The sequence below is a fragment of the Puma concolor genome, chromosome B3 (assembly GCF_028749965.1).
Source record: "Puma concolor isolate L17-30 chromosome B3, mPumCon1.1.hap2, whole genome shotgun sequence".
NCBI lineage: Eukaryota > Metazoa > Chordata > Mammalia > Carnivora > Felidae > Puma > Puma concolor.
Genome location: NC_141672.1, coordinates 96,324,394 through 96,343,980, shown reverse-complemented (window position 1 = coordinate 96,343,980; position 19,587 = coordinate 96,324,394). Strand labels below are relative to the sequence as shown.

Genomic DNA, 19,587 nt, shown 5'->3' with positions numbered 1-19,587 from the left:
GAACCTCAGATACACTGGGAATTAAAGGTACCACCTCCTAATTTCCCCCTCTGATGTGTTGTATTTGTTTTTGTTTCGGAAGAAAGTAGTTTTCCATAAGAGCTTTCAGGAATAGACCCCATATGACGTTTAGTTGAAACTTTATTATTTAGCTTAAAATGTTTCTTTTAAAAGTCAGAACTTTGTAATTATAAAACAGTCATGTTCTCTTTGAATGTAGAACGTATTTGAACATAGAACAAATAGAATGCTTTCTTTTTGAAAGAAGGAAAGACATATTCTACTTTAAGAATGCATTTTATATGATGAACATTCTTTTAGTTTACAAAAGGTTTCCAGATGTTTTATCTCATTTGGTTATAGATTGTAAGTATCTAAATGGACATATTTAATTTTCTTGGTATAGCTTGTATCACAGAAGTATATATAGATATTTCAGTACAGTATTTCTACCAAATTTATACAGTTAAGTGCCTTTTCTTTAGTGAAAAATAAGAAAGAATGAATTTTTATCTTCTATGAGGCTTACCTTAAACATATCTTCACTGCTTACTAGTAATTTTTTTCCTTTTATGTATTTTGCTTTTTATTTGAATACTTTTCTTCTTGATAAAGTTATTAGTTGTCACATTGTTTTATTTCACTGTCACTAGGGCATAAAATTACTGCTTTATGGATTTAAAACGTGCTTTTCCATAGTATTTCACCTTTACAAAGATTTAAACTCTTTTATATGCTTTCCAACAGACCTAGGTACTGTTTATCGTTCTACTTCTAACAAGAAATTCATGCCAGTCTACTAGAAAATGCTTATAGAAAGTATTTTATTATAATATTTTTAATTGAAAGACTTAAATTTAAAAATATTTTATTTCCCACTTTTGACATTTCTTTATGTCATTGCAAAATTATGCCAAAGGATTTCCCAATGACTTTCTTGGTTTTCCTTTAGATGTTGTACAAAATTTCTTTGACATTCTTCTTTATTTTGAAGCTATTTTCTTAAAAGACTTAATAGGTAGACTTTCTTTTTTTTCCTGCCCCTACCTTATTTTGTACTTTCTAAGTTTTAATTAAAATTTAATTTCTTTTAATTAAGAAAAATGCCTATTACAGACAAAAGTAGAGTGCATAGTCTAAAGATTTTAAGATTTTGTTGCACTTGCTTTACCTATCTTATTTTCTTTTCCTTTGTTCCTGAATATTTTATTTTATAAGTTTTATTTATTTGTTTTGAGAGAGAGAGAGAGAGAGAGAGAGAGAGCACACAAGCAGAGGAGGGGTAGGGAGAGATGGAGAGAGAGGATCCCTAGCAGGCTCCCTGCTGTCAGTGCAGAGCCCAATGGGGCTTGAACTCAGAAACCGTGAGATCATGACCTGAGCCGAAATCAAGAGTTGGATACTTGGACTGAGCCACCGAGGTGCCCCTTGAAACATTTTAAAACAAACCTAGTCATCATATTGTTTCACTCCTGTGTACTTCCATATGCATTTCTAAAAATGACCTTTTTACATGAGTGCTTTTATCACATTGATAAATAACAAAATTCCTCAGAATTGTGTAATACCTAGCCCATGTTAACTTGATTCAGTTGTCTCAAAAGTGTCAAAATTTATTTTTTAATTTGTTTGGATCTGTATCCAAACAAAGTTCACACATTGTATTTCATTTTTGAGAGTCTTTTAAACTAACGTGACCCCCCCCCCATTTATACTCTCATTATGCTACTTGATGTAGAGAAAGTTATTTTATAGCAATTTCTCTAAGTAGTTACTTGCGGTGTCATTCAAACTTTCTCCTGTAAAGTACAAATTACCTCTGTAGATTTGATTAGATCCAGGTTCAACTTCCTAGGTGAAGCTGTGTCCTTTATAGAAGGACATAAGAAAGAACATCACTTAGGATGTCTCATTTTTAGTGATGCTAAGATGCAGAAGATTCATATGATAGGTGATTCCAGTGTAATATTTGCCAGCAATCTGCTATATCATGGTTTCTTTTTCTTTTTTTTTAATTTCTTTTTACATTTATTTATTTTTGAGAGACAAAGTGAGACAGAGCACAAGTGGGGGAGGGGTAGAGACAGAAGGAGACACAGAATCCTAAGCAGGCTCCAGGCTCTGAGCAAGCATTCAGCACAGAGCCTGACATGGGGCTCGAACCCACGAACTGCGAGATCATGACCTGAGTCGAAGTCGGTCACCCATCCGACTGAGCCACCCAGGTATCCCTCTTTTTCTTTTTAAAAAATGTATATTTATTTATTTTGAGAGAGAGTGCTTGAACGAGCAGGGGAGGGGCAGGCAGCGAGAGAAGGAGAAGTCTCCCAAGCATGCACTGTGCTCTCAATGCAGAGCCCAGTGCAGGGCTCAATCCCATGAACTGTGAGATCATGTCCTGAGCCAAAAGCAAGAGTTGGACATTCAGCCAACTGAGCCACCCAGACACCCTGTCTACTATATCATGGTTTCTTCCATTAATGTTTTTTACTCCATTATTTCATTAAGGATTGCAAAGTTATGTTTTCCTGATCTTATCAGTTTTCATTTATTATCTGGAAAGTATTTGTAAAGAAAAGCTTTCCCTTATCAACTGAAGCTTTGGTTATTTTGAAATACAGAGTTATTTTTAGGAAATGTAGGGTAATTATTTAGCTCCTTCCCTTTAATTGGCAATTTCAGAGGAAGGAGTTTGTGCCCAAGTTATCAGCAGGTATTACTGATGAATATGATGTTGTTTGGTTCAAGTTGGTCCAAGTTTGTCCTGAGTCCTTTTGACACAATCTCATTGTTCTTGCTAGTTTACTTTCTTTCAGGCACCATAAGTCATCCTAAGCTCAGGTTACAGATATCCTTTGCAAAAATGGAGTCATCCCTCCAAACTGTTCTTTTTAATGAGGTGTGGTATTTAGAGACCACGATTAGAGCTCTAGCAGTGCTCGTTGAGTTGTCATTGAATGTCAATGAGTTGTCATTATGGATTTTCTTTCTTTCTTTTTTATTTTGTTTTAGAGAGAGAGAGAGAGAGAGAAAGGGAGAGAATCTTAGCCAGGCTCTATGCTTAGTGTGAAGCCTGACACAGGGCTGTGTCCCACAACCCTGGGATCATGACCTGAGCTAAAATCAAGAGTCAGATGCTCAACTGACTGAGCCACCCAGGTGCCCTGGGTTTTCATTTTTAAAGACAGTTTTTGCTCAATATCACTCATAAGCAAGGAAATGCAAATCAAAACCATAATATCACCTCATACCTGTCAAAATGGCTAAAATCTAAAATACAAGAAATAACAAGTGTTGGCAAGGTTGTGGAGAAAAAGGAACCCTCATGCATTGTTAGTGGGAATGTAAACTGGCAGAGCCACTGTGGAAAAAATATGAAAGTTCCTCAAAAAATTAAAAACAGAGCTAGCCTATGATGCAATAATCATACTACTGAGTATTTACAGAAAGAATATGAAAACACTGATTCAAAAGGATATATGCACCCCTATGTTTATCGCAGCATTATTTACAATAGCCAAAATATGGAAGCAACCCAGATGTCCATTGATAGATGAGTGGATAAAGAGGATGTGGTATGTGTATGTATGTATATACACACATACATACACACATACATACACACACAATAGAATATTTTTCAATCATGAAAAAGAATGAAATCTTGCTATTTCCAACAATATGGTTGGCACTAGGGAGTATGGTGCTAAGTGAAATAAGCCAGTGAGAGAAAGACAAATAACATGTGATTTCACTCATAACTGGAAATTAAGAAACAAACTAACAAAGGGAAAAAAAGAGACAAACCAAAAAACAAACTCTTATCTATAGAAAATGATGGTTACTAGAGAGGAGGTAGGTGGGAGGATTGGTGAAATAGGTAAAAGGATTAATAGTATGCTTATTTTGATGAGCACGGAGTATATATAGCGTTGTTGAATCAGTATATTGTACGCCTGAAACTAATGTAATATTATATGTTAACTACATTAGAAGAAAAAATATAAAAAGTTTTTGTTCTGTGTAGATCTCATTTTCATATATGAAAAATAAAATTGTCAACAGGGAAAATTACTTCCACAATGCCTTATCATAAAAAAATGCATGAAATTTCTAAACAGTCTTTTCTATATCACCACTACTGCCCCTCCCCATGACTTTTAATTTTTTTAATGCTATTTTCATATAGGAAAATCAAGATAAATGTTACTTCAATTTTCCAAATAAGGAGTTAATGCCCCAGTTACTGTGAGGGGCATCGAGTGAAGCTGACTCTGCTCTTGCATACTCTCTTCCCCTTTTGCTCTATGTCTTTCTTCTTTTCTCTCTCTCCTTCCCTCCCTCTCTCTGCCTCCCTCTCTCCCCCGTTTCTCTTCCTTCCATTCCTTTTGTTTTTTCTTGCCCTTCCTTTCCTTTTTCTCTTATGTGCCCTTTCTTTCTCTTTTGGTATTTTTATAAACTCATGGTTTTCTCTATAGTCAATATGTTCTAATAAATTACATTCACTTATTCTTTGATGCTCAAATTGTCCATCTTTGACCAATAGGTAGGCTTTTGTATACTTTTGACATAGCCTCATTAGTCTTTGACAGCTACCTAACTTTTGACATAAAAATGAAATATAATTGCTCCTAAATATCCGTTCTTCCATCTTCTTCCTAACTTGTATATATATCAAGAGATGTTTTTAAAAAGTATCTTTCTTTTAACCCAATAGAAAAATAACTTAAATAAACTTTTCCTTTGAACAATAGGGTATCGTCCACCACCGTTTTCAGAAAAGTTCTTTCTAGTAGTAATTGAAAAGGACAGCAATAATTACTCTATTCTCCATATGTGGCACCTTCATCTTAAATCTGTACAGGCATGTTTAGGTAAGTAATTGTATTATAATTGTATGCAGAGATGATATGAAGTGAATTCATTTTACTGAATGTTTTAGGTTGATTAATTCTTTAAAATGAAGATCCAGTGAGCTATAAATTGAGTTGCTGGATTGAAGTATGGATATGCCAAGATTTTAATTACAAGATCATACATAATTGATGAAACAGGTTAATATAAAAACAAACCAGTCATGGGTGTGTTAGACATCTATTTAAAAAGTTTGATCAATTTATTTTTTTCAGTTAATATTTATTGAATTGTTCTAGGTACTGTTCTAGATACTGTTTCTATAAATCTGTTTTTACCAAAGAATTAATATTGTGCTTTTCTGTGGATTAATACACACTGCACACACAGTATACATTAGCTTTAGCATCACTCTGAGAAGCAGATTTTCTATTTATAAAAACATGATGGAACATCTGAAGCTCATACATAGAACTGTGTAGAATGTTAAGAAATCCAACAATACATTATTTTAGCCATGGTTTTGCTGTACACATTCATGTTAATTTCATAGCATATTAGAAAATCTGTAGTATGAAGCAAAGAAATTGATCATGGATCTTTCTTTTACAACAGACTTTTACTTTTTGAGAGATCATTGTTAAAATGAACTGCACAGATAGCCATACCAAACTGTAGCTGCTTTAAACTGGTTAACTCAGAATACTTACGAGGTTTTTTTTTTTAAATTTTTTTTAACGTTTATTTATTTTTGAGACAGAGAGAGACAGAGCATGAACGGGGGAGGGGCAGAGAGAGAGGGAGACACAGAATCGGAAGCAGGCTCCAGGCTCTGAGCCGTCAGCCCAGAGCCTGACGCGGGGCTCGAACTCAGACTGCGAGATCGTGACCGGAGCCGAAGTCGGACACTTAACCGACTGAGCCACCCAGGCGCCCCTGGAATACTTAAGAGTGTTTAAAAGATTTTATTTTTTTCTGGTGGTTATATTATTCAGCTGATTTTATACACATTAAACATTTAAAATACAAGTCAACTAATATATATTTTTTCATTCCCTTTGTAATTCACATTATCATATAACTGTAAATAGCTGTTCTAACTGGGCCATGAACTAGTGTTAGAAAAGCCAAATGATTTGATAGAAACTTTACTTGTGCCCAATTGAGCCTAATCATTTTGAGGCAGCAGGAATCCAAAAGTTCTTTCAAAAGAAAGTTCTGAAGTTAATTCTTGGTGTTACATATTGTTTCACAAAAATGGAAGAATAGAGTGATCTTAAACCAACTTGTCAGGAAGAGAATTTTTAACACACTGGAGTTGGACACAGAACCAGGAATGGTTCTAAGGAGATTAATAGAGGTAGTAACAGATCCTTGTGGTAGGACAGGAAGAATGTGATACCTTCTGTCCCCACTGCTTATGAGGGAAGTGTTCCCACTGCTTTTCCCCTAAAGCCAGGGCTAGTATAGAGTTGCTTGCTTACTCTGTTTCTAATAGTAGTAGAAGGTCACAAATAAGAAGATTACAGTAGAGGCAAACAAATAATATGCTCCCTTCAACTACGACAGGAAGCATCTTCTATCTTTTGGTTCTAACGTTCACAAGAGATTTAATATAGTATATATTGTCATTCACAGCTTATACGTGACTATATCAGTATGTTGAAAATCCTGGCAGAGAATGAAATTATGGGCTTTAAATTTAGATGGGGAAGGAACAGGTTTACTACCTTTCAAGTGCCAGGCACTGAGATAGATAAATACTTTATATGTGTGAGATAGATATTATCCCCAGTGTAGTAATGGAATAATATTAAGTAACTTGACCAAGTCCCACGTCTAGCTTATCATAGGACCAAGTTTCAAAATCAGGTTTTCTGGCTCTACAGCCTTTGTTTTTTTTTCTTGCTCTCATTTTCTTTCTTAGCATGAGATATACATTAGAAAATTGCCTGGTTTACAGGAAGAGGAATAATTAGTTCAACCTTATTTTGCAGATGAGAAAATAACCAGAGATGGTTAGGTGCCTTGTGTGAGGAAACATATCTAGTTAGTGGTAGAGCTAGGAGTAGTGCTTTTTTTCTGCTGAATACTGATGCAAGTTTGTAGTCTCATTCTCTTTTATGGACAATGTTTTTATATTTCTCATCTAGTGGTCTGCCATTCTAAAGTAGATGGATACATTTGCCATCCACCAGAAGCAAAAGAGGATTACTTACCATCTCTTACTAATCTACAATTAATATACAAAGCAAGCATCATCCTTGCCCTTGATAAAGTCATAGTCTAATTGGAGTAGACAAGCACACAAATAAATAAATGCAATTCAGAGTGTCCCTCCCATGTATCAGAAGCACAGATAACTGAATCTGCTTAGAGATTTATATTCCATTCTAATGTAAAAGCTGGAAACTCTTGGGAAGAAGATCAAGGTCAATATCCCTTACAAAGCTAGTCAAATAATAATGTCTTAAAATTGCTTAGAACTTTATTTTTTGTGTTTGTTTCTGAAATCATCTTGTTGCAACACTTGGTAGTCAAGAGGCTGGTGTTTTAGTGTCTTCTTTGCTCCTAGCTAATTATATGGCTTTAGGAAAGTCATTATGCTCTCCAAACCTAAGTTCTTTCATCTACTATGTGAGGTAATACCTTGTTATTTCTCAAAGTTTGATTCATGATGCTATGTTTCAGAAACACCTGGGATGCTTATTAATACAGATTTTTGTGGTCTACCCCAAAACAACTGAATCATTCTTTGTGTGGTGAGGCCCAGGAATCTGCAAGTTAATAAGTTCCACCTCAAGCTTGTGATATTTTTTAAAGGTTGAAAACATTGGACTAGATAACTTGAGGTTTTTTTCTAGCTTTTACATGTGAGTAAGTCTGTCTGTGTGATGGAGTTGGTGATAGTAAAATAGTTAAAAATCTGTCAGGGTAACTGAGCAAAAGTCTAAAAATTGGCCTTGTCTCCAAAGCACTTTAAAAAAAACCATGTTTCTTAAATGATAACAACGTATTATTCTAGCTAATGTATATAGTGATGATAGTAACATATTTCATAATTTATTTTCAAAGCTAAAGCTTCAGAAGGTATTTCATCAGAGAGTCTACTTTCAGTCCCTGGACAGAAGAATGTAGACTCTTCTCCAGAAACATCTCCTAGTGTGAGCCCCATGCCACATTCTGCATCAATTGCCAATCTTCAAACTGCTAGCAAACTTATTCTGAGTTCTAGACTGGTATATAGCCAACCTCTTGATCTCCCAGAAGGGGTTGAAGTAATAAGAGCAACACCTTCAGCAGGTAAGGTAACTTTAAGACTGGGCATTCGCAGCTCAGAGTGGTCTTCAATCGTGAAATGCACAAACCCTTCTGAAATATGTGCTATGGTGACAATTGTAATTTTCTGGTAATGACGTATATGTTTAGAAATATGTCTTTATTAGAAAGTTTTCTGTGATGAAGATAATCGGCCTGACAGAAAATGATGTAAATATTTTAATGTGAAGTTTCTTGCCTGCACTATGATTTCCTATAAATAGGAATGGTATGATAGTACAATTGGAAAAAACATATGTATTCATTTGCAGATAATCAGAACTTTTTTTTAAATTAAGCCTTTTCATTCATGTTGTGCTAATCATGTGTCACTTTTATTAAATAAGTTTGAAGAGGAATTGGCAGATACTTTGGGGAAAAATATAGGATATGAGATTATAGTTTGGCTAGCCTAGAATGATACTGAATTTAACAAGGTGGATAAGACAATTTGGAGGGCAGTTATATTTAAAATGATCTGTCACTTGTAGAACCATAATTGAAGAGTTCCTAGAATAGTATTTTTTGGGAACTAAAATTGTAGGGTCAAGCCTGTTCCAGTTACTGGTGAATGATTTTGAATATGAGGGTTCTTTTATTCATCCATAAGATAGGTTTGAATTCAGAGTTAGAAAGATGACATTAATGGTTTACTCTGGGCTTTTGTGGCTGGTGCAGATATGGGCCAGTTTTTGAATCTTTCACAGTATTTGGAAAGTTTGGGATGTACTCAAAATAAATTTATTGGAATTGATAAAAATAAATTCTGTTTTGTAGGGGCTTTATAAAATGTTTTTAAATGTGTTAATTGGCAGTAACACTCCAAGGGAAGTAGTAACATGACCCCTACTATTTAGATGGAACAGGCTCAGATGTTTAAGTGGCTTTCTCACTGTGCAAAGGTATTGATAGACCAGAACTTGAATCCAGGTCTTCTGAACCCAGTCCTTATCACTGTTACTCCTTAGGTTATAGTTGACAGTGGATGTGTGGTGTTAGCCTTCAGCAGTCAGGAATAAATATGAGGATTCTGGTTCACTGTTAGGAGAATATGAATTAACCCTGGTAAAAATGGTGAGATCTAGCAGTCTGTTTAGCTGTCTGAAAACATTTTGATGGTAGAGGTAGATCGAGGGTCTGGATTATTCGAGGGCAGGTTAGGGACATTTGAATGGGAAATTGTAATGACTACTTAAGAATCCACGTGGAGAAAGACAGATACCATATGTTTTCACTGTTATGTGGATCCTGAGAAACTTAACAGAGACCATGGGGGAGGGGAAGGAAAAAAAAGCTAGAGAGGGAGGGAGCCAAACCATAAGAGACTCTTAAAAACTGAGAACAAACTGAGGGTTGATGGTGGGGGGGAGGGAAGAGAGGGTGAGTGATGGGTATTGAGGAGGGCACCTGTTGGGATGAGCACTGGGTGTTGTATGGAAACCAATTTGACAATAAATTTCATATTAAAAAAAAAAACTATGATGAAAGGGGAAGCTGGGTGGCTCAGTTGGTTAAGCTTCTGACTTCAGCTCAGATCATGATCTCATGGTTCGTGAGTTCAAGCCCTGCGTCGGGCTCTGTGATTACAGCTTAGAGCCTGGAGCCTGCTTTGGATTCTGTCTGTCTGTCTCTCTCTCTCGCTCTCTGCCCCTCCCCTGCTCTCTCTCTCTCTCTCTCGAGAATAAAATAAACATTAAAAAAACTGAAAAAAAAGAATCTATGATGAAAATGATTAAAAATGGAGACTGAATTCCAGTGAAGGCATATATAAATTATAGCAGATAACAGATTTAGTGATTAAGGATTGACTTGTTTTATTGTGTTTGAATTTTATTTTAATGGAATATTCACCTCATTTAAACGTAATTACCTAAAAACTAATTGATGATTATTGCATATTTTTATTTCACCACTGGACTGTTTAAGCTTCATATAGATACTTTAGCCAGTGGACATTTAGTATAAAGCCCTAGTTAAGGGGAGTTTGCAGAATTATGAAGAAGCTTATAGTGGCTTTGGATTTATCACATTCTAGAACTTGATTATTAGCATTTTATTTTATGGTTCTATTGTCATGACTATCTGATTTTTCTTTTTTAAGGCCATCTGAGTTCTTCTTCAATTTATCCAGTATGCCTCGCACCTTATTTAGTGGTTACAACTTGTTCTGACAATAAAGTACGCTTCTGGAAGTGTAGTATGGAAACCAGCCTGCAATGTAAAACTGATGAGAAGGAAGCTTACCATTGGAGGAGATGGCCCTTGATGAATGATGAAGGAGAAGATAATAGCAGTACAGTGAGCATTGTGGGAAGACCAGTTGCTGTTAGCTGTTCATACACAGGTCGCCTTGCCGTGGCTTACAAACAGCCTATCCACCACAATGGTTTTGTTTCTAAAGAATTTTCCATGCATGTTTGCATCTTTGAATGTGAATCTACAGGAGGATCAGAATGGGTTTTAGAACAAACAATTCATCTTGATGATTTGGTCAAGGTTGGGAGTGTACTTGATTCAAGGGTCAGTGTTGACAGTAACCTATTTGTGTACAGCAAATCAGATGCACTTTTGAGCAAGGATAGATACCTTATTCCGAATATCAAACATTTAGTACATTTGGATTGGGTATCAAAAGAAGATGGCTCCCACATTCTCACAGTGGGTGTTGGCGCTAATATCTTCATGTATGGGCGGCTTTCAGGAATTGTGACTGAGCAGACCAATAGTAAGGATGGAGTAGCTGTCATCACTTTACCACTAGGTGGTAGTATCAAGCAAGGAGTTAGGTCAAGGTGGGTTCTTCTTAGATCTATAGACTTAGTGTCTTCTGTGGATGGTACACCTTCACTGCCTGTTTCTCTCTCCTGGGTGAGAGATGGGATATTGGTGGTAGGAATGGATTGTGAAATGCATGTATATGCACAGTGGAAGCATGCTGTCAAATTTGGAGACACTGAAGCTGATAGTCCCTATGCAGAAGAGACAGTAATACAAGATCATTCTGCCTTTAAATCTAATATGTTGTCAAGAAAAAGCATCGTTGAAGGAACAGCTATTGCTGATGATGTTTTTTGTTCACCAACTGTAGTTCAAGATGGTGGCTTATTTGAGGCTGCACATGTACTTTCACCTACTCTCCCACAGTATCATCCAACTCAGCTGTTAGAATTGATGGATTTAGGGAAAGTTAGAAGGGCTAAAGCTATTCTCTCTCATTTAGTAAAATGTATTGCAGGTGAAGTTGCAATAGTTAGAGATGCTGATGCTGGAGAAGGAACTAAGCGACATCTTTCCCGAACCATTAGCGTTAGTGGCAGTACAGCAAAGGATACAGTCACCATAGGAAAGGATGGTACTCGAGATTATACTGAGATAGATTCTATTCCTCCACTACCATTATATGCACTGCTTGCTGCAGATCAAGATACAACCTACAGAATTTCAGAAGAAAGTACAAAAATACCACAGGGCTATGAAGATCCTACCAAAAGTGAACCAGAAGATCAGTATTCAGAGCTGTTCCAAATCCAGGATATAACAACAGATGATATAGATTTAGAGCCAGAAAAGAGAGAAAACAAATCAAAAGTAATAAATCTTTCTCAATATGGACCTGCTTACTTTGGCCAAGAACATGCTAGGGTACTTTCAAGTCACCTTATGCACTCAAGTCTACCAGGCCTTACCCGTTTGGAGCAGATGTTCCTTGTAGCTTTGGCTGATACAGTGGCTACCACCAGTACTGAGCTTGATGAAAACAGAGATAAGAGTTATTCAGGTAAAAATTCCCACTAAAATTTATTAAGTTATGAATAGAACCATTTGTATAATTTATATAGTGACTCACGTACTAAATTGCAGTCTTTTTATAACCTTGCAGTGAAAAGACTTCTCTAGCTAACAGTTACTGTTAAATAATATGATTAGTTGTAAAAGAAAAGACAGTTGGGGTAGGCTGTGACTTGCACATGATTTCATGAATTTTGATGTCTTTGTGTGTGTTCTTGTATGAGTTTTTACTCTGAAAGTTTTGTGAGATTTTAGATATATGTAGTCTTTTGTTTTTTCAAACATATTGACTCCTGTGACTTATTTTAATTTTTATTTACTTTTAATAATAATAATGGACCATTTGTTAGTTTTACTATTGAACCATGAGACTTATAGGGACCATGAACTCAACCGTTTCTAGGTATAAATATTTTTTTACAATTACCTAATTTCTCCAAAAAGTCTCTTGAGAAGGAGGTTTTATACATTTTACTATAATGTGTGTCTTGATTAATTTGCTCTAAACCAGAACATTTTTGGCTGTCTCCTGAAACTAGATTCCATTCTCTTTTATGCAGATAGTTGAATTATAAATGATGGCATTTGTGTTGATTATAAATGATGGCATTAGCAAAGGAAACCGAAAATTATTGATCATTCATTCATTCAGTAAATATTGTGGAGGAGTGAACAATGGCTATGTGCCAGGCACTTTATGTACTTTATCATACTTAATTATCACAACAATCTTCTGGTAGGTAGCTATTATTATACTAAATTTTGTAGATGAAAACACTGATCCTTAGGGAGGTGAAGTGACATATGAGATCACACAGGTAGTAAGTGGCAGAACTGGGGTTCATATGTGGATAAATCATTGCCTCCCAGCCTGTACCCTTACTATTTCACAAGATTTCTAAATTTGATGGTAAAAGATTGTTCCTCAGAGCTACCTGGAATTTCTCTCTTCATATAGGTTTATATACTTAAATCTCCAAAGTTTTCTCTTTGTAGATTAAAATAACTAGAGACCTTAGGTTTTTCTATGACCTATTTTCTAAACGTGTTAATTTTAAAAATTCTGATTATTATGATAAATTGTGTGCAATAGAGCAAGCTTCTCCCCAGAATAGCCTTAAGCCTTTGTTGAAAATTTAATATACATTAGAATTTTTACTCTGGGATATTAAGAAGATAAATATGCCACAATCCATGAAAAACAGTTTAAACTTTCGGATACAAAACAATATGATTGGCTAGGCAGTGTAAAAATGGCTCTTCCTGGTTACAGTGGACTTTCATGAGGTAGATAAGGCAGGAATTAATGTCTCCATTTCACAGGTGGGAAAGTGAAGCTCAGAGTTTAAATATGTTGCACATCTCAGTGAATAGATTCTAAGTAAATGGATTCTTTTAAATGGAATTAGAGGCATTCCTGACTCTGTTTTCTTTCACACCCCATATCCAGTCTCCTGACAAATGCTACTGGTTCTTTCATATCCAGAATTCAGTCATTTCTCACCACCTCTCCTGTTAACACTCTGGTCCAGGTCACTGTCACCTCTTGCCTGGTTATTGACGGTCTCCTAAACTGCCTCAGTCTTGTCACCTCAGTCTGTTCTCACATAGGATCCAGTGATTAATCACATTTAATCTCTCTGGTGCTCAACATACACGAGTGGCTTGCTATCTCACTTTAGACTAAAAGCCAGAGATCCCTGTGTGACCTGTGTTCATTTTCATTCTACTACATTGACCTCCTTGCCAATGTACAAAGTACACTACACACATTCCTGTCTCAAGGTCTTTGCACATATTGTTTCCTCTGTGTAGAATGCTCTTTTTCCAAATTTATGCCTGGCTCATTCCCTTACCTCATCAGATTTCTGCTGAAACATCATCTTCTTGGAAAGTTCTTCCCTGGCTATACTTGATAAAATAGAACCTTCTTACTCCAGTACTCTGTCAAACCTACTTTTTATTTCTCTCTATAGCATTAACTTTCCACCAGACACTTTTTGTTTGTTGTTTCTGTGTCCTAAAATATAAGCACTATAAGAGGAAGGATTTCAATCTCTTACTCACTGCCAAATCCCCAGCACCTAAACTATGACTCACTTGTAGTAGATGCTTGATTTGTTGAATGAATGAATGAATGAATGAATGAGTGAATGAATATAACTAATGGGAAGTAGAGCTGGAACTTGAACTTTGAGAATTTAAAACATTTTATTTTCTTCTAGAAAATATTATTTGATTCAACATTCTTAGCACTTTCTAAGTGGCAGTTACTGGGCTGGGTGCTGTTAATAGTTTTGCATTGCTTTTTTCCAACAGTGGCTGTAGTTTGATTAAGCTCACCATACTTTCATACCTTCATGCAACTTGTAAATAAGAGTAAGTTTGTGGAATTAGGTTAAGATTCAGCCTTAACTCTGGAAAACTAGCCTAGGGAATCCAATTTCAAATCTTTCATGGTACTATATTTCAGTTGAGCTAACCAAACTAGAAGATACTGCCTAATTAATGATAATAATGATAATAATGATATCATTTTAGATATGTAATTCCTATATTTTAAATCTCACCTAGGAAATGCTTTTTAAAATTATACTTAGGTTACTATAGTTAATATATTCTTTTTTTTTTTTTAATTTTTTTTTCAACGTTTTTTATTTATTTTTGGGACAGAGAGAGACAGAGCATGAACGGGGGAGGGGCAGAGAGAGAGAGGGAGACACAGAATCGGAAACAGGCTCCAGGCTCTGAGCCATCAGCCCAGAGCCTGACGCCGGGCTCGAACTCACGGACCGTGAGATCGTGACCTGGCTGAAGTCGGACGCTTAACCGACTGTGCCACCCAGGCGCCCCAATATATTCTTTATTGGATTTCAAGATTCCATTTATTATGAATAGCTATAATGACTATTATTACCTGTACTAATAGACAATTATGTTTTCTCCAGTCATTTTTCATTTGGGAATTTTAGCCTTTACACATTTTTTTTTTTTGTAAAGATACATGTTCTATATAAACTATATATATATACTTAACTGTTCACAAAGGAATACACTCAAACATACATTTTGTATATATTATTATTACTGAATTTAATGTTTATTTCCTAATTTTTTTATTGGTTTGTTACCTATTTCCTTAAATATATTTTCTGCTTACTTTATAGGAAGAGACACATTAGATGAGTGTGGTTTGAGATACTTATTAGCTATGCGTTTGCACACATGCCTTTTGACATCACTGCCTCCTTTATACCGAGTACAGCTACTTCACCAAGGTATTTAACTCATTGTCTGAACCTTTGTGCAACTTTTATTTCATATTGAAATGAAATACTTGGATTTATATTTGTGTATAATATGCATATTTATCATTAGCCTTAAGATCTTCTTGTCACATAGTACCCACTTAACCACTTTACTGTGCATCTTTTAGCTCTATTCTGTGACTTTTACTATTTAGTTTCTATTTCAGTTTCTCAGCTTTTACTCGCTGAAGTTGTAGTAGCCTAGGAGTAAACCTGATAAGCTTGAGGCCGTAACCCAAAGTCGCCCTGAATTTCTGTGACGTCTGATGTCTTTTCTTTAAAAATTATGTAAATTTTTCCCTGTGTTTTTTATGTTTATCTTAGTATAAGCATTTTAAGTCCTGTACTCACAAGTAAAGCTGATATTCCAAGAATATCTGCCATCTAGAGATGCAGTAGCTTTGCATACTTGTAGCCCACTGCCACACCCCCTGATTTGAGATGTAAGGATTTCTACCAGCTGCCTAATTTACAGATTGAAAAACTGAAACTTTTTATAAAGTGACCCGCCGAGGATAGAAGGCTATTTGTGAATAGAGTTGGAATTAGAATCCCAGCCCAGTGCATTTTTCATTAGACTATGTTTCTTTTTAAACCAGCATCCTGGACACAGTCTCATAATTAATGCTTTAGTATTGAAGGAATTAGAATATCAGACTTTATATAACACTTACCCTTTACCCTCATAAATGTTCTTTGAAAATTTGATTTTAAATAGCTGTCTAATATTCTGTCATGTCTCTAAACTGTGTTTCATCTATCCAGTCCTTTATTTTTGAAACAAATATTGCTGATTTTCTTTTCTATTTGAATTATCGCTGTAATGAATGACCTTAAAACCTTGCATATAAATATTTTTGTGTATATCTGATTATTTCCTCATGTTACTTTTCCATCATGGAGTTACAGTATTAGAGGGCTTGAAAATTATTAACTCTTTTTTTTTTTTTAAGGTAGTTGTTTTTATTTTTAATGTTTGAGTTGACAGTTTACAGTATTGCCAGGCTAGTTTTCTAAACTCTGAACATAACTATATCTTAGTATCTTTTATTCAAATATAATTAATATACCATCTTAATTTCAGGTGTACAATATAATGATTCATCAATTCTGTACAGTTTTCAGTGCTCATCAAGATAAGTGTTTCACCTGTTCCCCCACCCACCTCCCCTCTGGCAGCCACCAGTTTGTTCTCTGTACTGAAGAGTAAAATTTCATAACTCTTGATAAGTATTGCCACAGACAGAAACTGTACTCATTTACATTCCAAGAGGCAATGTTTGGTGATTTCAATAACACATTGTTAACACTTGATATTATCATTTTAAACAATCTGTGCCATTTGGATAGGTTTAAAAAATGTTAACTCAAAGGTCTTTTAAATTTTCATTTTAAATGATAGTCAAATAGTACTGAATCACTTAATAACAATTATGTACTTTCCTAGGGAGATCTAACACACCTCTAATTTCTAAAGCTTTGTTAAATTCCATTTTCTCTTTGACACAGTTAAAATATTGGAGATAAGTGACTGGTGTTACAGGTGATGATCTTTGGGAATAGGTCTCAGGGGAAAAGTTAAGTAGCCAGTCTATAGATAGAAAGGCTAAGAAGAACAAGGAAAAACTGCAAAGAATAGCCTGCTCTTTAAACCAAAACCAAAAAAACTGCCTGTTTGTTCCTCTGTTTTTTTTCTTCTTAATATCTTTTTGTTTTGTTTTGTTTTGTTATTAAGATATGTGGCAGGTCACTTAATCTCTGTAGTTACGATTTTTTAATCTATAAATTAGGGGGCTGATATAAATCCTTGTATCTCAAATCAGGGGGTGTGGCAGTGTGTTACAAGTATGCAAATCTTCTGGATTACTGTATGGCACATATTCCTGAAACATCAGCTTTACTTGTGAGTATATGACTTATAACACAGTGCTTATATTAAAACAAACATAAATAGTTAGGCTTCCAAATATATTCACTGATCTTTTAATCTTGCTTTCCAAACCTAATTTCCCCTGACATACATATGTTTTTTTGTTGTTGTTTTCTCTTAATCATACCAAAAATTGAACTAATCAAATTTCATTTAAGGGTATAGAATGTAGCATATTTTATATTATTCTTCATACTATAAATTTGCTGTTATCAAAAGTATACTGTATGCATTGCTATGTAATAATAACTTTTAAAGCAAAGTTTGAGTTATTTGATGTAGTGATTATTTCTTAAATCAGGCAAAGATTTAAATGAAAAAATTAATCTTCCTTTTAGGTTCTGAAAAACTACAAATTGGTGTTTCTTAAATTTTGACAATTTTCCCCTAAATTTATGGTGACAAAGTTTGTTGCATTGATTTTTGTGATGTGATTTCCAACACAGTTGTATATAAATGTTAGTAATGGGAAATTTAAGAGTTAAGATTATTATTCAAAATGGTCATAATAGTTTTTTCTTTTTTTTGAGAGACAGAGAGCGAGCGAGTGTGTGTGTGTGTGTGCGCGCACGCGTGCGTGTGCATTGGGGGGAGAGAGGCAGAGGGAGAGGGAGAGGGAGAGGAGAATCTTAAGCAGGCTTCATGCTTAGCGTGGAGCCTGACATGAGGCTCCATCCCATGACCCTGGGACCATGAACTGAGCTGAAGTCAAGAGTCAGATGCTTAACCGACTGAACTACCCAGGTACCCCAGTTTTTCCCTTTATACTTTCTAAAGGAACTGTTGTGAAACCGTAAGGATTAGAAAAACTATATTGTAAGTCTATATAGTAGTTGTTAATGAAAAAATTATATGTAGTAATGTCTATGGTCTTATAGCATGGAGAAGCCTGTGTTGTGACTGTCATTGACCTCAGACATGTCTTTGTTTCAAAAACTGGTCCATATAGATGGCTACTTGGACCAGTTTAGGCTTGCTCCTAGGCTCCTGTGGGTTCTTCTGGGCTTTCTCACTTACCTGTCACTACTCTGTATGTGTCATTTCCCTCATGCTTCCTCTTCACCTGCTCTGAGTGGAATAAAGTGTTATCAATAGTTAAACTATTGATAAACTTCCTTGTACTTCCAAGTCTGACGGTGTCACTAAACCCATCTTGTTGCCTCTAAGTACAGGCTAGAGCCCTGTCATTCTTCTACCAGGGCGGAACAAATTTGCCATATACCATCAGTATTTGGCAGCTTTAACTACTTTTAACTGAGGTGCTGAAGGCAGAGGAATGTGTCTCCTGACTACTGTTCCCTTAGACTCTCTTGAAGGTTAGAGTTTACTATAAAATGATACTTAGTTCCTTGGCCAGAGGGATGAATGGGGCAGTTTTCAGTATTCAGTACTAAAATTCATATTATGGTCTACAAGCAAGTGGCATTGTGAAAAAACACCCAGAGACACAGGGCCAAGATATTTTATTTTGACCAAAGCTTTCACTGTTGATAAATTTGGTGTGTGTGTGTGTGTGTGTGTGTGTGTGTGTGTGTGTGTATAAATGACTCAATGTTCAAATATCTTTCCAGTGATCACGTTTTGGTGTCTCTAGTTTTGCAGAGAAAAAAAGCAAATACTTTGGAAAAAAGATGGATATTTTAGTTTTGTGTATCCTGCCATTGATCTTGTATTTAGAAGCTTAGAGTGTAAAGTCCTGAATGATAAAAGACTTCCTTTCACCCATTTTTTTTGCTTGAAAATTCTTCTCCAGGATGAGTGAATACAGGACTATGTGAAAAATTGTTTTTGTTATTTTTGGATATAGTTCTGAAGGTTATTATTTTGCATTTCTAATTTAGGTGTGTCTACCTGCCATTTTGCCTGGGCTTTTCATTCTGAGGCTGAGGAAGAACTAATTAATATGATTCCGGCAATTCAGAGAGGGGACCCTCAGTGGTCTGAGCTAAGAGCTATGGGAATAGGTTGGTGGGTCAGGAATATTAACACTCTTCGAAGATGCATTGAAAAGGTAACTTTACTTCATTGGATGTTGAAGTTAAAAAAAAAATCTTAAAGGATAAAAGATATCATGTTCCAGAAAATCTATATTGGGGAATTAGTTTGTACATCTTGAGATCTTAAAAATTTCTTAAATAAAAAGTTTTGGAGATTCCAAAAACTTGAACTTTATAAAATATGTAGTGTATCAGTTGCCTTTTACCATATATGCTGAGTTTATAATATTTGTAGAATTACTTATGTTCTGCTATCAGTTGAGGTGGTTCCTAGTTTGGGAAAATGCAAAAATCTTTTTTTTTGATTGCTGAAAGTTTGTCACAGTTATGAAAAGTACAGCATAGAGAATATAGCCAATAAAATTATAATAATACTGTACTGTGACAGATG

The 19,587-nt window shown here is 35.3% G+C and overlaps 1 protein-coding gene across 5 annotated transcripts in view; it reads left to right on the top strand.

Moving 5' to 3' along the window:
* The window catches only part of DMXL2 (Dmx like 2), a 153,457-nt gene that overhangs the window by 95,379 nt on the left and 38,491 nt on the right, over positions 1-19,587 (top strand). For all 5 annotated transcript variants that reach the window (XM_086710686.1, XM_025919826.2, XM_025919824.2 and 2 more), the window contains 5 exons: positions 4,755-4,874; positions 7,930-8,157; positions 10,274-11,950; positions 15,129-15,239; positions 19,041-19,210. In XM_086710686.1, coding sequence (XP_086566812.1) covers positions 4,755-4,874; positions 7,930-8,157; positions 10,274-11,950; positions 15,129-15,239; positions 19,041-19,210 — 2,306 coding nt within the window. The remainder of the gene's footprint in view (positions 1-4,754; positions 4,875-7,929; positions 8,158-10,273; positions 11,951-15,128; positions 15,240-19,040; positions 19,211-19,587) is intronic.